General features: G+C 53.8%; 1 protein-coding gene across 1 annotated transcript in view; it reads right to left on the minus strand.

The window, feature by feature from the left end:
- PLXNA2 (plexin A2) overlaps positions 1-18,929 on the minus strand; it is a 212,265-nt gene that overhangs the window by 11,384 nt on the left and 181,952 nt on the right. Inside the window, exons 16-28 of the mRNA XM_004775277.2 lie at positions 18,605-18,772; positions 18,368-18,461; positions 13,797-14,036; positions 13,026-13,169; positions 12,512-12,746; positions 9,862-10,004; positions 8,966-9,234; positions 6,985-7,051; positions 6,617-6,763; positions 5,826-5,985; positions 5,360-5,463; positions 1,433-1,532; positions 274-464 (exon numbers count right to left, since the gene is read on the minus strand). Of these exons, the coding sequence (XP_004775334.1) occupies positions 274-464; positions 1,433-1,532; positions 5,360-5,463; positions 5,826-5,985; positions 6,617-6,763; positions 6,985-7,051; positions 8,966-9,234; positions 9,862-10,004; positions 12,512-12,746; positions 13,026-13,169; positions 13,797-14,036; positions 18,368-18,461; positions 18,605-18,772 (2,062 nt within the window). The remainder of the gene's footprint in view (positions 1-273; positions 465-1,432; positions 1,533-5,359; positions 5,464-5,825; positions 5,986-6,616; positions 6,764-6,984; positions 7,052-8,965; positions 9,235-9,861; positions 10,005-12,511; positions 12,747-13,025; positions 13,170-13,796; positions 14,037-18,367; positions 18,462-18,604; positions 18,773-18,929) is intronic.

Genomic DNA, 18,929 nt, shown 5'->3' on the forward strand with positions numbered 1-18,929 from the left:
AGCTCCTCTGAAGAGTAATGGTGGGCTTGAGGGGTGGGCCAGGGGCAATGATATTATTGCCAATAGTAATAATGATATTTTGCCAATGGGTAGAGAACAACAGTGGCCTGAACCTCTGGAAAGTCTGCTCTGGGACCTGGACCTGCTCGTCTGAATGGGTCCCCTTAAAGGACAGATTCCATGACACCCTTACGCTGGGGATAGGGGGTGGAGGGTGGGCAGGACGTACCCCTCTGAGGAGCCCTCCCCAGGCTGAGCAGAGCAGGAGTTTACCTTGGTGGCCAGTAGCCGGGTCAAGTAGATCTCAGATACCATCTTGCTGCCTCGGTCACCCTCCTTCTGGTCCCCATGGTCATGGTTCTTCACCAGATGCCACACCTTAACCCCGCTCTCCAGGTCTGGGGTGATCATGGGGGCTCGAGACCGCAGGCTGTCGGGACTGCCTGTGTACCTGAAGGAGGAGTCTGAGGAGAAGGGGGCCATGGAGGCTCATAAGACACTGATTTCACCATCCTTGCTTGTAGAATCCTTCTAGAATCTTTGCCCTCCCACTGCACTCACTCAGAATAAACCAGTTTCCACTGGAAGGAGACCCCTGGGACCTCATATCTGATGGGTTATTTGGGGATCCTCGGTTGGCATGAGGACAGAGAAGCCTAAAGCCTTTTTCTTTAAAAAGATGATTTAGAAATTCTGTGAGCTGCAGAGAGCCTTGAGAATTTGTGAACCAACACCACCCCCCCCCCCCCCCGCACATCCCCTGATGCTTCCACAGCAAAGAATAATCAATGGGGGAATGTCAGCTGAGTACTTTCACAGGGGCTTTGATGAAAAATCTGGGTGCCGAGAAGCTGTGAGCTGTAATGGCCTCTCTTGGGGGTCTGTGGGTCCTTTTTGGAAAACATTTGGGCCCAGTCCTGAGGTGTCCTTTAGCCCAAAAACCTTACTGCGTACACAGAAGCAGAAGAAATGGAGCAAGAGAGTGAAGCATCGTCCGTATTACCCGGCGGGCGCTGGGGGTCCCAGCAGCCTAAGGGATGGCTAGGCTAAAATGCCCCATGTCCTGCCCCAGTTGGGACCCTTTTGAGAGTAAAGGGGGACCGTTAATAACTCATCCAGAACAACAGGTACAAATAGGGACTGGCAAGTAGGAACCCCCATCCACGTGCCTCCCTGATTCTGGGCCCTTTGCACTCCTTCGCCAGGTCGTGGCTGCCCAAGGAGGGGCGCACGGTACCCCCGTCCCTGCAGCTCTGGGGTCACAGCCGCACTGGCAGTGGCTGCACTTGGGAGGAGGGGAAGCAGATGCACAAATGTCCTTGACTGGTGGAGGGCAGCTGCAAGGGCTGCCTGCTGTTGTGAGGGATGGCGAGCGGCTCCAGGTAGGCCACGGAAGCTGCCCCTGAGCTGCCCAGGCCTTCCTGGTCCTCACCGTATCTGCTGATAGATGTCCGGGAGATGCTGGCAGAAGCCGGGATGTTGTAGGACGAGGTCTGTTTGGGGACCAGGGCCACTACCGATCTGTCTGACACCTGAGAGGGTACGAAAGGTACAGTGTGGGTGAACCAGGAAACTGAATCATCAAGTACTTCCAGAAGCTAATGACATAGATATGGGGTAGAGCCCAAGGAGTTCAGGAATACTAAAAATAATATGGTTGCTGCTCGCCAATATGTCCGATATGGTAGTTATTGGCCACCTGTGCTGATCGCCCACTTGAAATCCAGTCAGTCATAACGGAAGTAACTACAGACTACTAACTGTAACACGAACCACTTTGCTATAAATGCATAATTCACACTGGGTTTCCATGAGTTAGCATGGAGAGAATAACACAAACTACCTCATTAATAGCTTTTCTATTGGTTCCATGTTGAAATAATTACCTTAGAACCCACGAGGTTAGGCAAAATATATTGTTAACACTAATTTCGTCAGTTTCTTTTTACTTTTTAAACGTAGCTAGCCAACAAATTTCAAATTACCCGTGTGACTTGCATCATCTTTTTACTGGACATCTGGGGCTTGGCCGAGCCTCCCTGCAACCCTGTGGGGTCGTACAATTATTCCCATTTTACAGGTGAGGAAACTGAAGCAGAGGGAAAGCGAAGCACCATCTTCAAAGTCATACAGAGACTACGTGGTACAGCCGATATTTGAAGCCAGGCCTGTCCAGACTCCAAAATACATGTTCTCCCCATTATATCTTAATTTGGGATTTTATTTCAAGTCACACTGGTCTGAAGCCCATTTTCCCTTTTGGCACGGATTTCTTTCTGGCCTGGGTCCTATACTGCTCGGGCCACCTTGAGGAGTTTCACCAACAGGGTGGCTGCTCTCAGGGAGCCCAGAGGGAAAGATGGCGCGTTCCCCTTCCTTCGTGAGGGGCCCAGGCTCAGCACCCAGCCTGGAGGGAAAGGGCTGATAAATGAGGAGCCATATTGAAGACATTTGGGGCCATTTTGATTTAAGAGTACCCTCCATCCAATAAAAATGGAGAATCCCCAGAATTGTGGCGATCCAATTAAACCCCTAACGCAGAGGGAATAAAACAGCTATAATAATGTTATGGGCCATAAAACATTCCTATTAAACCATTTTTTATTTTAACAATTTTTATGAACTTTATAAGTTTGATTTATAGCTGCACCAGTCGTAAAACCATCTTTCTGGGTCTTAAATTGTCAGTCCCTCTCTCCCACCAAAAAAGAATTAAATGTTGGGAAGTCAAACTATAAAGGAACATTAGTGCTAACGAGATTCCCTGATAGCCGGTTTTAGTAGTGGTGTTTAATTTTACCCTCCCTATAAATCTGCGGGAGCCCTGCAAGTTTTTTAACATCTCTTTGTTAATTAAGATTATGCAGATTTTCTCCTGGAGGGGCTTCCAGGACCTTTGACTTCAAGGAGGGTCACCAGGGGCAGTGCTCGGACTTGGTGGCAGAAAGCTGCAGGGCCCTGGGCTCCTGTGGGTGCCTGGAAGGGGCCCAGGCTCCAGTCCTTCCCGGCTGGGTGGTTCCCAGGGGTCCGCACCATCCTCCCAGCTCTGGAACTGAGCGGGGGACCTCTCCACCTCTGTCTTTCAGGAACTCTCCTTGCCACTGACAGCCTAGAAATGATACTCTGAAAACCTGGCAGGGGTCGGGGAGGATACTCCCAGGAAGAATAGATTACATTCTGCATGTATGGTTTGCTGTCACCTGGAGGATTCACAAGGTGACTCGAATGACCACCGTTCAACCCAATTCCAGGTCTTGTCACTAAATGTCTCTCGTCTATAGTCCTAGCCTTCCTTTCTCTTGACTGACAGGCGGTGCAAATATTCACTGTCCGGGCTGCCTGCTGGGTCTGACCTGGGCTCTGCCTCTTACTACATGACCTCAGGGAAGTCGGTTAACCCCTCTGCGTCTGTCTTCTCATTTGTCGCTGGGGATAATAATGGCATCTAGGTTTGTCGTGAGGCTCAAAGGAATCGGAACACAGGAAGGTTGACAGCTGCGCCTGCCCCCAGTGGGCACTCAGGAAGTGCTGGTATTAGTGTGACTATGAGCACCATCGTCATCATCACTGTCCCCCAAAGGGAAGCACAATCCCGGTTGTTCCTTGTCACTCAGGGCTGGCATGTGGGAAGTACCTTGCACCCGGGAAAGCTCAGTAAATATTTGAGGAGTGAATGAATACATGAATGAGAAATGACATTGGGGAATTGAAAGTGCTTTGTATGAGGAGCACTGTAAGAACAGAGCATTCTATTCTGATTGGGAGCCTTAGGATGGACAGCCCAGTAACAAGCGTTAGGCCATCACAGACAGAAAAGAAAGGCTTCCCTCCTGCCCTTGAGAAACTTCTGATTCAAAGGCACAAGGCTAGTCTCTTTCGTTTTTTGCTTCTTTAGCTCAGACTGGTTCATTCCAAGTGTTCTCCAGGATGCCCTAAGGCCCTGTAAGGGGGGTGGGGTGGAATGGACAGGAAGGGGCTCTAACACCTTGGGGGCAGTCTTCATCCTAGGGACCTCACCTGCTATTTCTAATTCTTCCCACCACCTTTGCAAGCCAGATGTCATCTTGCAAATGAAGAGCCCAAGGTTGCAAGAGGTTAAAGTCATCCCACTGTTGAGTGGAGAAACGGGGGTTGAAATACGGCTTGCAAGCCTTGAACCCTTCTCAGACACCACACTCCATCCACCTGGGGCTAGGTGCAGTCAGGGTTACGAAGACGACGGGGATGGAGCCTGGAGAGGGGTGTTTCTGGGGCTGCCCCAGTGCTCCCCACCAGCTTCCTCTGTGCCTCGGAGCCTCCCAGCCTGCCCCTACGGCCTTCATGACCCTCGTGGCCTGGTCTGTGGCAACTTGGTGCTCACCAGTCCGGCCCGCCAGTCCCTCTGTCCCCACCCCTCGTGAGGCACCACGAAGGACGGTGTTACTACTCAGGCAATCCCATAGGGTCTTGCAGCCTGAGGCGCTTCTTCTGGTTGGTTTAATTTCCCTCGGTGTCTCTCATTTCCTGCTTCTATTTTAGTATTTTTCCCCCGAATCTCAACCAGCCTACCTGTACTTAATCTTACAGAGAGCCCCAGCCATGAGTAGTCACCATGGGAGGGAAGGGGAGATGGGAATAGATCCTTGCAGGATTTTTTGTTCTTTTGCTGGAATTTTTTTTTTTTTTACTATTAATTCATTCAGTGCATCCACCAATGCGCTGAGCACTTTGTCTCCTGTACTGAATCTATTCCACACGACTTTATGGGGTGAGGATCACCTGAGAAGGGAGAGACCTTGAGTAATTTCCCCAAAGAAACCATCTAGTACGTGGCACAAGGCAAGAGCTCAAAACAAGTCGATCTTGTCCCCGGCTCTATGGCAGGTGAGTAGCAGAACCTACGTCAGTAAGATGCTGAGGTCAGAAAGCCACAGATCCCTATGGCTGGCATCCTTACAGAGGACCTCACAAGATGCAATTTTTCTGCAGACGTGGAGGTACACAGGAGAGAAACGCCTTGCCCTTCCCAGACCAGTTAAGTCAGTTTCTCGGGGTGGAGTCTGGGCATGCGGGAGTTTTGTTTTGTTTTTTAAGATTTTATTTATTTATTTGACAGAGAGATCCCAGAACCCTGGGATCATGACCTGAGCCAAAGACAGATGCTTTGCTGGCTGAACCACCCAGGCGCCCCGTGGGCACTCACGTTTTTATTAAGTTTCCTAGTGATTTTAATGGGTAACCATGGCTGAGAATCTCCGATTTAGATTCTGAAGGACGACGAAAGGGGTGATGGCTTCCGAGGGCCTAAGAGCAAACCCTGGAGTGAAGGAAACAGTCTGGGGGGGGGTCAAAGGTTGTGGGGCAAAGCCCCCATTCTCACCTGATAATGCATCAGCGTGTTGAGCCGCTTCCAGTCGCCCTCGATCTTAGTGGTGATGTCCTCGTCTTGCAGCACGACCCGGGCGATCCGGCCTTGACGCCACTCTGGGTGGAGGGGGTGGTGCAGGTAGCAGCGTAAGCAGGCAGGGGCCTAGGAACCAGGGTCACCCAGTCCTGCCTCCTCTAGGGACCTGGCAACCCCAGCTCCAAGCTGGTGCCACCCATAGCGTTCAGAGACATTATAGGCTCCACGGGGTCAAGACAGCTGTCGCGAAGTGTGGGCAGGCAGTGTCTCGGGAGAAGTGCTTCCTGTGGTCCCTCATCTGGGCAGGACCTAGTCATGGCCTTAGAAGGGTCCTGGGCAGGGTGGGGCTTCCCATTTTCTCACCCCATTCCATTCCCAAATGCCCTCCTGGAAGCCACTTTTTGACTCTTTGCCCACCACACTCTAAGGCGGGGCCTCCTACCCAAGTCCATGTCAACGGCCCTCGGCCGCTGGGAGTAGGGCACGTTCTTATAGACGGCATCGAGAATCTTCTCCTTGACCTGTGTGATGGTGTCACAGTTCAGCACCTTCACTGGGATCTCTGGACTGTTCTCATTGTCGGGGTTGACGCAGTTCAGGATCTACAAGGATGATAGAGCGGGAACAGGATGGGTATTTAAGGGGCCACTTGAGGGAGAGCGAGAAAGGCCTTGGAATCCTCTTTCCAAGGCTTACCCCTCTTACAGGAGAAATGTCTGTGCCTCAGTTTCTCTTGCCTTCCTGCCATCTGCCAAATGACAACCTGAGTCATGCCTACCCTTCTCAAAGAATTGAGACTCTACTTTCTAGGTCCTGGTTGGCTTGGGGGCGACCGTCATCCTGGGACCAGGCGTCCTAGGGGTTTGGAGATGGTTCCAGGTGTATCAGGGGCTGACCATCTGCTTCCCAAAGCCTCTATATTAGGAACTAGCAAATTCATCTTCTCCCCCATAATGCTGATTTCCCCATACCTAACAGAGGGTGGTCTGGCCCTGGCCTATCATCTAGGGTAAACTGAGGCAGACAGCGCTCTTTGGGCCCACCAGATGAGATGGGGAGGGGGAGCCAAGGTGTGTCTGCCCCGCTCCTAGAACACTCTGCATGGCCCTCAGACTTGATCCCAGGCTGTTTCCCAGCCTCTTCGTTGACCACTGGGATTGGCTTTGTGCTCTGGTGGCAGAGTACCGAGCAGAGGCAGGTGTGCCATGTCCCCTGAGTTCCCAGCCTCCTCACCAGGGTCTTGTACTCGATCTGCTGCCGGATGAGCTTGTCCTCGCTCAGGGAGTAGCGGGCCTCACCCGTGATGGCGTCGATGGGGCCCTTCTCCATCTGCTGCTTGATGGCGCAGTAGAGCATGAAGAGTGGCTCCCCCGCACATTCCTGTGGGCACAGGCAGGGCATGGGCTGTGGGGCGGGGCGGGTACCCGACTCCTCTTCTCCCTCTCCTCACCACCGCTCCTAGACCTGCCTTGCTCTGGAGCACCCCAGCCAGGCAGGTTGCTATTCCCGAAGGTTCCCCATGCAGCATTCGTGGCCGGCCTTGGCACAACAGCCCCTCGTCTTGCTCGCAACGCTAGGCCCTGGCTCACCCCCACTCTCACCTTCAGGAACTTGTGCAGGAGGAAGGCAAACCAGTTGGTCAGCATCTTCTCAGCCACAGACTCTGTCCTGGGGAGAAAGAAGGAATGGGAGGGGCAGTCCTTTATGGAGGGGTCTCAGAGAGCGGGGTCTGGCTCGTATGCATCGTGGCCCAAACAGGGCATCAAAGGGCACAGGGCTGGGAGCCAGGACACCAGGGCTGAAAGTATGACCTTGGGCCAGAGGCTTTTTCTTTCTGGGCCTCAGTTCCCTGTGGAAATGGAATGGTGCTCTGGGTCTGCAGCTGAAGGTGCCAAGTACCCCATTTCCACAGGGCTATCAATTCCTAGTTCTCCCTACTTCCTGCTGGCCTCAGGATGAGAAACAGAGCTTCTCTGTCCCTTTGGGATACCTTGCAGGCCTGAACACTCCACTTTCATACCCAGGAGGTCCCTGGTACTTGCCGCTCTAACCTCTCAGAATCAGACTGCCTGGATTCCAATCCTGACTCTGCCACGTACTGACTTGGGCCAGTCATTTTACCCCTCTGGGTTCATTTTCCCCATCTCTTAATCGGGACAATGATAATAGTGTGTACCCCACAGGGCTGTTGTCAGAACTGTATGAGTTAACGTATGTAAGGGGCAAAAATAGCACTGACCCCCAGTGAGCACGATTCCATGTCATTCCTTCTGTCCTGTGGGGTCGTGGATCCCAGCCGCTCAGGTGGAGAGCAGGAGGCACGAGTGTTTAGCAGACAGGGAATCTGCTTCTGCAAACACCAGCGCTCCCCAGCCTCCACCCTGGGCTGCAAATCTGGGGACTCAGGAAGGAACAAAGCCGCTATGACAGACCTTCAGTGATGGGGATGCCGAGGGGTGTTTTAACACCCTGCACGTGGCGCAAATTATACCCTCTGGTTTCAGTAAATCCCAGGCATTTGCCAGGGCTGCTCAGCAGTCTGGGCCTGGGAGAGAGTGACAATGGCAGAAGAAATTGTAGCTTTGTCCCAGGGCCCCTCCCAGCACCCTCTCCAAGCATTGTGCCTGAGATTAGCTCTAATTTAAATACAACAGTTCTTAATGAGAGTTTCTAATGCTCAGATTGGCAGGAGGGGGACTCGGTACTCAGGAAACAAAGACGTTCTTCCTCCCTCCTCACCCCACGTGGGTTCTGGAAGCCTGAGACCTCTTCCTAGGAGCAGGCTAAGGAGGAGGGCGGAGAAATGGAGGAGGTGCCTTCGAACCCCTGGTGTCAGAGGCGCTCCAGAGCTCTGCTGGGCTCCCTGGGGCCTGACCAGGGCAGGAGGGTTTGGGGAAGGGAGACCAAGGTCTCCAGCCCTGTCTCCTGTCAGGAAAACTGCAACTGGGGAGGAGGCATGTGGTTCCTGCTGGCGATTTGGGTCCTGGAAACTGGGTGCAGAAGGGAGAGGCTGCACAACTCCCTGGCCCCTGCTGAGCACCAGAACCTTTCTGTGATGAAGGAAGGGTTCTCTAAGTGCGCTGGCCAGTCTGGTGGCCAGCACAGGGAGGCCAAGCCCTCGGCACCCGGCCAGCACGACGCAAAAACTGAAGGTTACGTTTTATCTCATTTTTGTTCATAGCCGCCTGTGGCCACCGTGCGGGACAGCGCGGTGCTAGCGGCACGCAGAGGGACTGACAGCGGGAGGCGTGTTACTGCTGCCGCTGCGTCCATGAGGACGCTGAAGTAGAGGGGCCACGTCACAGGCTCGGGCGCACAGCGCTGGCGGGTGGCGGAGCTGGGCTTGAGCCCCGAGCCTGGGCTCCTCCATGTCGCTTAGCTCCCGGGGCCCCCGGGGACCAGACTTGGCGCTGCGTGACGCGCGGACCCAGGCTGTCGTGCGCGGGGTCCGGTCTGGGGGTGCAGAGCCCCTTGTGCTGCTCCAGATCGCCCTGCGCACGTGTGCCCGCCCCACCCCCACCCCCGCCGCCCTCTCCTCCCCCAGCACCAGCCGTCCTCCCCGCCCCCCACCGCGGGGCCCACCTCCGGAGCAGCAGCTTGGGGTGGTTCTTGTTCTCCAGGTTCTTCTCGATGAGGTCAGAGAGCAGCTGCTTGAGGACGTCGGTGGCGTACTCCAGGCGGCCCTGCAGGCCGGTCATGATGAGCGAGGCCACGTTGCCGCGGTCGCGCATGGAGAAGCTGCGCTGCAGCTCGAGCGTGCGGATGAAGGTGAGCAGGAACACCTTGTTGTTGATGAGCTGCGCGAAGAGCTTCAGGGCCTTCTCCACGTGCTGCTGCCCGTTCCCCTGGACCTGGGGTGGACCGGATGGGCGCGCCCTCAGAGGACAGCCTCGGCCTCCCCGACCTGAGAGGGCGGCAGGGCTCTCGAACCCCAGACGGGGTAGGAATGGCAGGTCACTGCAGTCTCTGCTCTGCTCCGCGCGCCCACTGGGGTGGGAGGCCTGCCTGGCTCGGGCAGAGCCCTCTGAGGGGATGCGGGCTGTCTGATTTTCCCCCGGGGTTCAGTAGGAGCTATTCCATCAGACCCGCTTGGTTTACGAGTCTCCCTGTAATCCTCCCTGCCCTGATTTATTATCTTTAGTAAAACAAACCAACACATGAACAAACAAACCTCACAGAATCACGTCTCTCCGTAAGCCACCTTAAATCCATCTGAGAGTGCGGCAGAATCTTAGCTAATTAATTTAGTCATTAATTAAAAAAGTGACAATGAGCCTTCCCCTGGAATCATCCCAAAGAGCCTGCGCGCCCCCCTTGGCCGAGATCTGCCTGTTGTGGTGAAGCTGTTCCCAGCTGTTTGTCCTCATCATTCCTGACCTTCCTCTGAGCTGCTGGGCCCCAGCTGCATTTCCCAGGATAGGACCCCCCAGGCCCTGGGCCTCCTCCCGGGGTGAATCGGGGAGGGTGGCAGGGATTACCTCCAGCTCCCGCAGCACGGGATGGTCCTCGATGCCAGGGAACAGGACTCGCATAGCGTAGGTGCGGTAATCCAGGTAGGGGATGCCCGAGCGGTCCAAGTCGCTGGTCAGCTCATTGATGTCAGTCTGGAGCTCAGCAAAGGCTATGAAAGTTTAGAGAGATGAGAAGGCTCAGGAGGGCACCCGCACAGGGAAGGGGCAAGGCAGGAGTAGACGTTTGTGAAGGAGGGGCGGGCCTGTGGTATACAGACAGGAAGGGTTGTTTAGGGATGTTTCCAGAAGGGGTGAGCTGTCTCCAGGCCTCCTTTCTTAGGTGGGCATGTGGGCTATTTCTAGGTTATTTCCCCTTCAATGCTGGTGCATCATTTTGACATTTCTTTCTAGGTATTGCAAGTGTAGTTAAAACAAAGGAAAGGGAAGAATACTATGATTTGGGTCCTGCATGGCCTGCAGGTCCCAGAAACAGCTGAGAGGCAGTAGCCAGGGGGAGGAAGCAAAGACAAAAATAGGCAGTTTTGCTCCTGGGTTTTTTTGTTTTGTTTTGTTTTTTTGTTTGTTTGTTTTTTGTTTTTTGTTTTTTTCCCTCCAAGCAAGAGAATAAACCAAGATGCAAAACTCTGGGCAATGATGAACATGAAAACCACCATGAGATACCACATCATACCCATTAGGATGAATATTACAGAAAAATGGAGGAGCTCCTGGGTGGCTCAGCTGACAAGGCATCTGACTCTAGGTTTTGGCTCAGGCCATGATCTCAGCGTCCTGAGACTGAGCCCCGAGTTGGGCTCTGTGCTCAGCGGGGAGCCTGCTGGAGATTCTCTCTCTCCTTCTGCCCCTCCCCCAGTCATGCTTGCGTGCTCTCTCTCTCTCTCAAAATAAATAAATAACATTTTTTAAAAAAAGAAAAATGGAAAACAAGTACTGGAGAGGGTGTGGAAACACGGGAACCTTTGTGCATTGCTACTGGGAATGTAAGTTGGTGCAGTTGGTCTGGAAACCAAATTTGGTGGCTCCTTGAAGACAAACACGGAGTCACCATAGGACCCAGCAACTCCATTCCTAGGTATGTACCCAAGAGACCTGAAAGCAAGGACTTAGATATTTGTATACTCATGTTCATAGCAAGGTTATTCACGCTACTGAAAGGTGGAGACAGCCCAAAGGTCCAAGGACAGATAAATGAATAAAAAACAGGTGGCACATATATTCAATGGAACATTACTTAGACTTTAAAAGGAAGGAGATTCTGCCGCGTGAAGCTCTAAAATGCGGAGCGAAGTAAACCAGACACAAAAGAACACATACTGTAGGATTCCATCTACAGGAGGTTCCCAGAGTAGTCAGATCACAGAGACAGAGAGCAGAATGGCGGCTGCCAGCCGCTGCTGGGGAGGGGAGGTGGGGGTTTTTGGTTTAATAATTACAGAGTTCAGCTGGGGAGGGTGAGAAAGTTCTGGACATGGATGGTGGGGATGATTGCACAACAGTGTGAATGTACTTAATGCTACTGAATTGGGGGAAGGAAGAGCCCTGGGGTGTAGAGACAGTGAGGGTTAAAAAAGGTAAATTTTATGTTTTGTATATTTTAACACACACACACACACACACACACACATAGTGTGTGCTAAGGGGACACTAAGAACACCAAACCCAGCCTCGGGGCACATCGCTCTGGTGGCAGGCCTGGCTCCAGGATGCCCCTCTCCCCTCTCCTCCCCTGCCCCACTACCAACAGAAGCCTTTGCCCACCTGTCCCCCACCCAGAGCTTCCTTCTGTTCCAGCAGAGGCCTTGTCTCTGATCCTGACATTTGCAGCAAAAGGAGGAATGTTTTGATTCTTTACTGAAATGTTTACTCAGAGAACCGGCTGGGTCCTCAGCCTGAGGGGTACTTGGGATACTTGTCACCTCGAGGCTGTGGTTGCGTGGGAGACAGAAGAAAGCATTCTCTACTCCCATGTGCGTCTGTGGCCAAGGACGCCAACAAGTGGCGGCCTTCAGCGGGCTCAGCCTGCGGCACTGGTGGGAAACTAGCTCTGGGGGAGGGGCTGAGGCCAGAGGCAGGTGGGAGCTCCCTGCCCTTCCTGCTGCTGTTTCCACATGCTCCCAGGGCAGCAACGCAAGACACAGGAGCTAGACTCCCATTTGGGGGGTCTATAGGGTCTCAGAGGGCCCAGCCTGGGAGGCTCCGACTGTGGGGAAATGGAGACCCTGAAAGGGAGTGAAAGGGGGCCAGCGTGGGGGTGAGTCAGGGCACAGGAAGGACTAGAACAAGAGGAGCAGGCCTGGGGACTCACCAGGGCATTCATTTTTTTTGGAAGGGTTGGGTGGAGGGAAAGGGAGAGAGAGAGAATGTTAAGCAGGCTCCACGCCCTGTGCAGAGCCCAACATGGGGCTCAATCCCACAACCCTGAGATCATGACCTGAGCTGAAATCAAGAGTGGGACACTTAACTGACTGAGCCACCCAGGCGCCCCCAGGGTCATTCTTAATAGGACTTCTCTGGCGCTAAAGGCAAAGGGAGTTTCTGGGCAGGCAGAGGCTTAGGGTGGGAGGCATGGCAATAGAGATGAGTTGTCTAGAGGGAGGAGGTAATAAGACTGGTGAAGAGAAATGGGGCCAGGAAGCGAGGCGGTGCCTCCACTTACCTTCCTTACACTCAAGGGCCACGCGGGACTCCAGGTTGTCCATCTGCATCTGGAGCCTCTTGAGAGTGAGGTCGTTTTCCCGAGACTTCCGCTTGTAGGCAATGAGGACGATGATGACGATGATGAGGAGGAGGCTGCCGCCCGCCGCGATGCTGACAATGGCTGGCAGGGTCAGCAAGCTGTCTGAGATGACACTCACCGAGCCAGGAGAGAACACCATCCCGCCCACGTGAACCTGTGCATTGCACACACACAGACGCTGTAGAGCCCTGGCATGCCATCGCATCCTTATGTTTCAGGGAGGGCATGAAAGACCACAACCACACAATACAGACTCAGACATGGAACAACTTCCTGTTTATTACCTGCCTGTCGTTTCTCATGTCCTCAACTCCTACCCATTTCAATGCAGAACATGGTGACGAGGTGTTTAGGAAGAAGCCTTACTTTAGGACAGATCACGCATGCACGGTGGGGAGAGGAGGAAGTCAGGAAAGGAAGGGAGTTCACTCACCATGACTTTGTGCTGCCCTGTGAGGTTGGGAGGCTCGCAGAGGAGCTGTGTCTCGGACACGGTGACAGCACACGGGGTCTCCCCGATCAGCACTGTGTAGTTGAGTTTGGCGCCTCCAGAGGCGGGAGGGCAGAGGTTTTTGCCCTGTAGATAACAGTAATCTTAACGGAAATAATTGACACATGCGTGCAGAAGCTAATCGCCTATTACAAAAGAGATTAAAGAGGTGGGGGAAGGGCAGCCATGCAAAAACCAATAGATGGCTCCTGGGAAGTTTTTGGAGAAAACGTTAAACAGCCGCAATTTAGAGAGCCAAAGGGAAAATGTGGGGAGGAGAGAAAGAAAGGCAGGAAGACATGGGGAAGAAGACAGGAAGGGGAGACCTCCAATTGACGAGGGCAGGCAGGATATACATAAAAGTAACAAAACCCATGGACAGATCATACCAAGGAACCATGACCTCTTGAAATGTACATGCGGTGTACATGCGGGTGGCCAGGGAAGTGGGCGATAAAAGGAAATGTCTACTTCGGAGGTGCTACAGAACCCCGGGGTCCCGAAGCTCACGAGATCAAACAGAAATATTGGAAAGGGTCTCCTGAGAATCCCAACTGCAAGATCTTTCACCGGGTAAGTCCGTATCTATAAACAATGCCCCTTTGCAGGGGGCTGGCAACTCCGCAAGTCCACAAAGGAGAACGGGAAGGGCCCGGGGTGGGGGTGGGGTGTCGCCATCACCGCGCAGAGCAGGCTACACTCTGCACATCCTACCTTCAGAATGATGGGCGATCCTGGCTTTTGATCCAAGACTCCGGTAGGGCTGAGCAGTTCAAAGGTTGGGTTGGGGTAGTAGATGAACTTCGTGTCGTTGTAGATGAGCAGGGACTGGACGTTGTTGAAGACGAATCCAAACTCATCTGGCCGCTCCACGGCGTCCAGGCCGGGCCGGTAGTCCGTGGTCAGAGAGGGCGCCAGACAGGTCAGGGTGGTGGTGTTCACGACTTTGCACACCTAGGAGGCCCAGAGCACAGCACTGAAATGCAGACTGTGCAAGGGTGGCGGGGTGTGTGTCATGCTACTGCCTCCCACCCTGCTTGCTTTGGCCCATCACCACTGTGTTCTCTTCATGAGATGGTGATCCCCTTGAGAAAAATGGCTGTGAAACTTTTTTTGAGGGGGGAGTGCATTTGAACATCATTCATTCATTCATTCATTCACCAACACGGTTTGAGCACCTAGTCTGTGCCCCGCACTGTGCCAGGAGCCGGGGCCATCTAGCGACAGCGTCACCGTCTGCAGGGGGAGACAAAGGACCGAACATGCTTTAATCATACAGTCCTGGCAGGGGGCCTGGTGTGCAGAAGGAGCTAGAGCCCTGTTAAATGCATGATGGGTGTGAGAAACGCCCTGGTGGGCAAGGACCAGGTAGGGTAGCAGGGTGTGTGTGTGTGTGTGTGTGTGTGCATGTGTGAGCATGCACGGCCATAGGCTATGGATGATTCAGGGACACTTAGAAGAAATGAGTGTAATGTAATCCAAAGAATGAGTGGGACCCACCTAGACAAGGAGAGGGTGGGTGCAGGGAACAAGTCCCGGGCGGAGGGGACACAGCACAGGCTTAGGGTTGAGGGAGCGTGGAGCAACTGAGGACAAAGCAGGGCAGGAGCAGTGTAAGGTGTGTGTGTGTGTGTGTGTGTTGGGGAGCAGGAAGGAGCATGAGATGAGCCTTCTGCCAGCACCCAGTAGGTGTTGAATTAATGTTTATTCAGTACACTGATGAATAAAAAGAATTCTTCAACTCTGTGAATGTTCTTTTCAGGCTCTCTCTCTTCTGCTCCCTCACTTTGCACAAGAGAACAGCCCCGGGACTGATACTGAGTTGATGATGTCCTTTCTTTCTGGCCCTGGGGTCCCTATGAGAACTCTAGCTGCTAGCTCTCCTTGGCAGGGGTTGTGCCGCTCCCTCCTCTGGCGGTTTAATTCCGGGGCTGCCCAAGGCAGCGGCCAGCCCCAAGGAAGCACCACAGGACCCTGTGTGGCCTGCAGACAAAACCTGGCCTCCCACCCCCTCTCCTCCTGGCTTGTGTTCAGTGCGCCCCGGTTTGGGCTTCGGGCGTCCCGGCTATAGCCAAGGGCATCTGGGAGATCTCGGCTGCACAAGTACACGCTGTCCTGGCAGGTCCACACATGCTGTGAGTCTGGCCAACAGACACACACACATGGGCTTCATGTTCTGAAAACAGGACCGCGTGTGAAGCTGCAGAAAAGCTGACAGTGATTATGTCAGAGCTCCAAGTCCAAGTATTAACCCCCGCGCTCCAGAGGGAGGGGAAGAGTTTCATCAGACCCGCTCACTAAGGGCCTCATGCCCTGTTGGAGGGCAGGGCCTGCTCCTACTCTTCCCGCACAAACTACCGCTATTCCGTATGAGACGGACGACCCCTTGGTGTTCCAGCTGGGGACGCTCTGGAATGAGGAACACGGTGTGGGGGTCGGGAGCCATCAAACAGGCAGAGCTGAGCTGGCGAGTCTCGGACCCTGTGCTCTGCGGGCAGCGCTCTTCCCTCCGCTCCCCCATCTCCGTCCGCACGCCTCCCAGCACCCCAGACTGGACTCCCCTCTGAATAAGCAAATCGCTCCCGAACAAGCATCCTCTGTTTGCTTCCTGCCTGCCCGCGCCCGGTGCTGCATCGGCACTTTGTTTGCCAAACATTCCTTGGGGTTTTGTGGCCTTGGCTTTGGCCCTTCTCACTTCTCACTGAGGCTGTTTCAAACTCCAGAGCTGAGGATGACCTGGTGCCCAGGCAGGCCGGGGAGGTGGGGCGGGCAGAGTGCTGCTCTCCTACTGCTCCTGACCGAGGCACAGGCCGAGTTTATGAGCGTCCCAGGTGCAGACCAGGCTTGATGAAAACTGCACACCAAGGCCTCTCCTCCAGCTGGCCTGCAGACCCCGGGCAGGTCACGACGGAGCCTGCGATGCCCAGCTCTCCACAGGGAGGAATTATTATGATGTAGCTCCTCGAAATACGGAAGGCATTGGGGGTGGTGGGGGGTGGCTGGGGGAATCGCTTAGGACATTCCTGCCTTGGGGCTGTAAGAGTGCCCTGGTGAGCGGAAGGGACACTCTGCACCTGTCTTTCCACATGGAGGTCAGGCCTTCCCAGACCAGTGTTCTCTTCCAGTGGCTTCCGGAGAATGGAGGCTGCAGGCATTGGAGGTTAACCTCGTTGGTCACATACTTACTCTTTACCACGCTAACCATGTCTTTTACTTTCTGTATTTCTGATGCTGTGACATCTGGGGCCTACTGACCGGGAGGACCTCCCCTCCCGGGGCCAGCCAGCACCTAGAGACAGCAAACAACTTGTCCGCTGGCCAGAGCAAGCTGTTCTAACGCAACCCGATCAATCCTGCGCCCACCCCCCCCCCACACACCTCCTTTCACAGGCTCTGAGCAGCTCTCCACCCTTTCTGACCACACCAGGCCACGTACTGGACAGCTGGGGACAGCCCGTGCACCCCAGAGCCCTTGACCATGATTCAGACTGGGTGATCCTAAACCCGCTCACCTTGCCTGGTCGGTTCCTTCCCGCAGGAGTGATAATAAAGGCACCTGCCACAGCGCCTTTCTCTCCCTCTGCTTCTACACCCGCTGGCGCTTCCCACGTGGCCCCCCCCGTGGCATGGCAGGCCCTCTTCCCTGTGGCTCTGTGAGTACAACAAACCGTCTTTCCGACGGCAGCTGTCTCCTGTTCTGTCGGCCCTGTCACATCTGAGTCATAATAAAACCTATGCTTTAAAACACGTACCTAATTGGTGTGGGGCTTTCATCCTTGCTGAGTGCGAGTGCACTGTTCAGGGCTTTCATTCTTGCTGAGTGCGAGTGCACTGTTCCCATCACCACACCTCACCTTCCTTCCTTCCTTCCACTTAGGACTTGGAGTTTGACAAGGTGGTCTGGGACCTACTGGGAGCTACTGGCCTCGGTCTGGAAGTGGAGTGGAGGTACAGGCTCTTTTACTCATGGATCAGACTCTCCATGTGGGATAAGGAGCCCTGTGCTCTCCTGGCCCACAGAGCTGTGACCGTGGCAGCTACTAATGGTGTGACACAGGTGTCCCCGCATGTCTGCCACAAGGGAATGTCATAACCGAATCACCAGCACCTCACCTGCTCTAGTAGCAAAGAGCCCAGGGGATCCCCATTGCCTGGGGATCCCCTGGGCTCTTTGGGGATCCTGCTGGCCCTGCTACCAGCTACCGTCCCGGTTGGGGCAAAGCCATTACTCCTTTCTGGCCTTCATTTCCCCAGCTGGACAATGAAGGGGGGTGGACCAGAGGATCCCTGTAACCTTTCCAGATCTAGCCTTCAAAGACCGTGCATTTTGTGCCTTTCAGCACTTCCTAGGGAAGCTTCTAGCATGCTGGAATCCTGTCAGGGATGACAGGATAGATAACACCATCTTTCCCATCTCCAACACTGCCTACTCAATCCTCTGAGGTCAGAGCAGTAATAATAGCAATTATAGGACAAATAATGGCCATAATAGCACCTCCTGGACTGTAATTATGAATACAATCGTGTTTCAGAAAATATTGGCTAACCAGACTGAGATGAAGCCACTAGAACAAACTAAAACAAAAAAAATTGATAACGCCATCACAGACATTCTGCTTTTATGATCAAGAACTTCTTTAAAAAATAAAAATCACAAAAATCCATTGCGAAAAGAATTAAGTGAGACGGCTCAGCACTGGAGAGTAAAGTCAAATGTTGGACCGGCCATCTTCGCCACAGGGGTACAGGGAGCCATGTGCAGTGACGAAGGTTTGTCCTCCGCCCACCCCGGGCCCCGCCAGAGGCTGTGTTACAGAGCTGCGCGGAGAGTCTTATCATTAGCACTTACAGGCAGAGAACAGAGGATCACAGAGCTTAAATGACCGGATCATGGTTGTACGACTAAGAAATGGCTGTGCCCCACTTCCAATTCAGAAGCGCCTGATTCTGGAGGCAGAATTTCTTCACCCTTTTATACTGCTTCTTATCGGACCTCCAACTGAACATGCATATGAAACAGAAGCCCTTTCACGTTGTTTCGCAAGCTCAGAAGCCAGTGCATTTATACACTCATCGACTGCCTTCTGACGAGAAATCTGACATGGTCATTGTAAGAGTCACTGTAAGGTTCAGGTGTTTGCGGCCCTGATTCCGGGCTTGAGGTCTTGAACTAACTTTCTTCCTTGGTTGGTGGATACTCCCGGGCTAATACGGACCTTAACACATCACAGACGTAGACACAGGACTGTGGTTATGGAGGGCCAGGCAGACTAGGGGGTACTCACATTGACAGATTCCTTGCCGTTGAACTTGACTCGGACCCGTGGCTCCTGAATGACATCTAGGTTGAAGCCTGTGATGGTCAGGGGTGTGTGGCCACTGGGAACAAGCACGGAGGATGGGTCAAGTTTAGACTCCCCTCAAACTGTGAGCCACCACCACCCCTGGGTCCCCTCCCAAGTCACACCTGGCTGAAGGGGTTATGTCAGGTGCCAGGTGCCTCCCTCCCACCTCTGCCTCACCTGGCGATGCTCCACTCGGGCTCAATGCGCTGCACCCGGGGGTCGTCTATGTACTCGAACTGCAGGTTGTTATCCACGTGGGCTCGGTCGACGCTCACGGAAACGGGGACGGGTCCCAGTCCGTTGGATGATGGGGGTGAGACGCACACAATCTCGTTCATTGACCGCCTGACAGGGAGACAGCAGGACGGTGGTGAAGAAAGGCCTGGGCAACGGGGAGAGCTCTCTGGCTTCTTCTGGGATCTTCCTCGGTCTGAGGGTGTGGGTAGCCCCGAAGTGCTCTGTTCTTTCCTACTCTACACAATGAAACAGACCCATTGCCTGT

This window comes from Mustela putorius, unplaced genomic scaffold, assembly GCF_011764305.1.
Source record: "Mustela putorius furo isolate JIRA1106 unplaced genomic scaffold, ASM1176430v1.1 tig00001012_pilon_pilon_pilon, whole genome shotgun sequence".
In the NCBI taxonomy this organism is placed as follows: domain Eukaryota; kingdom Metazoa; phylum Chordata; class Mammalia; order Carnivora; family Mustelidae; genus Mustela; species Mustela putorius.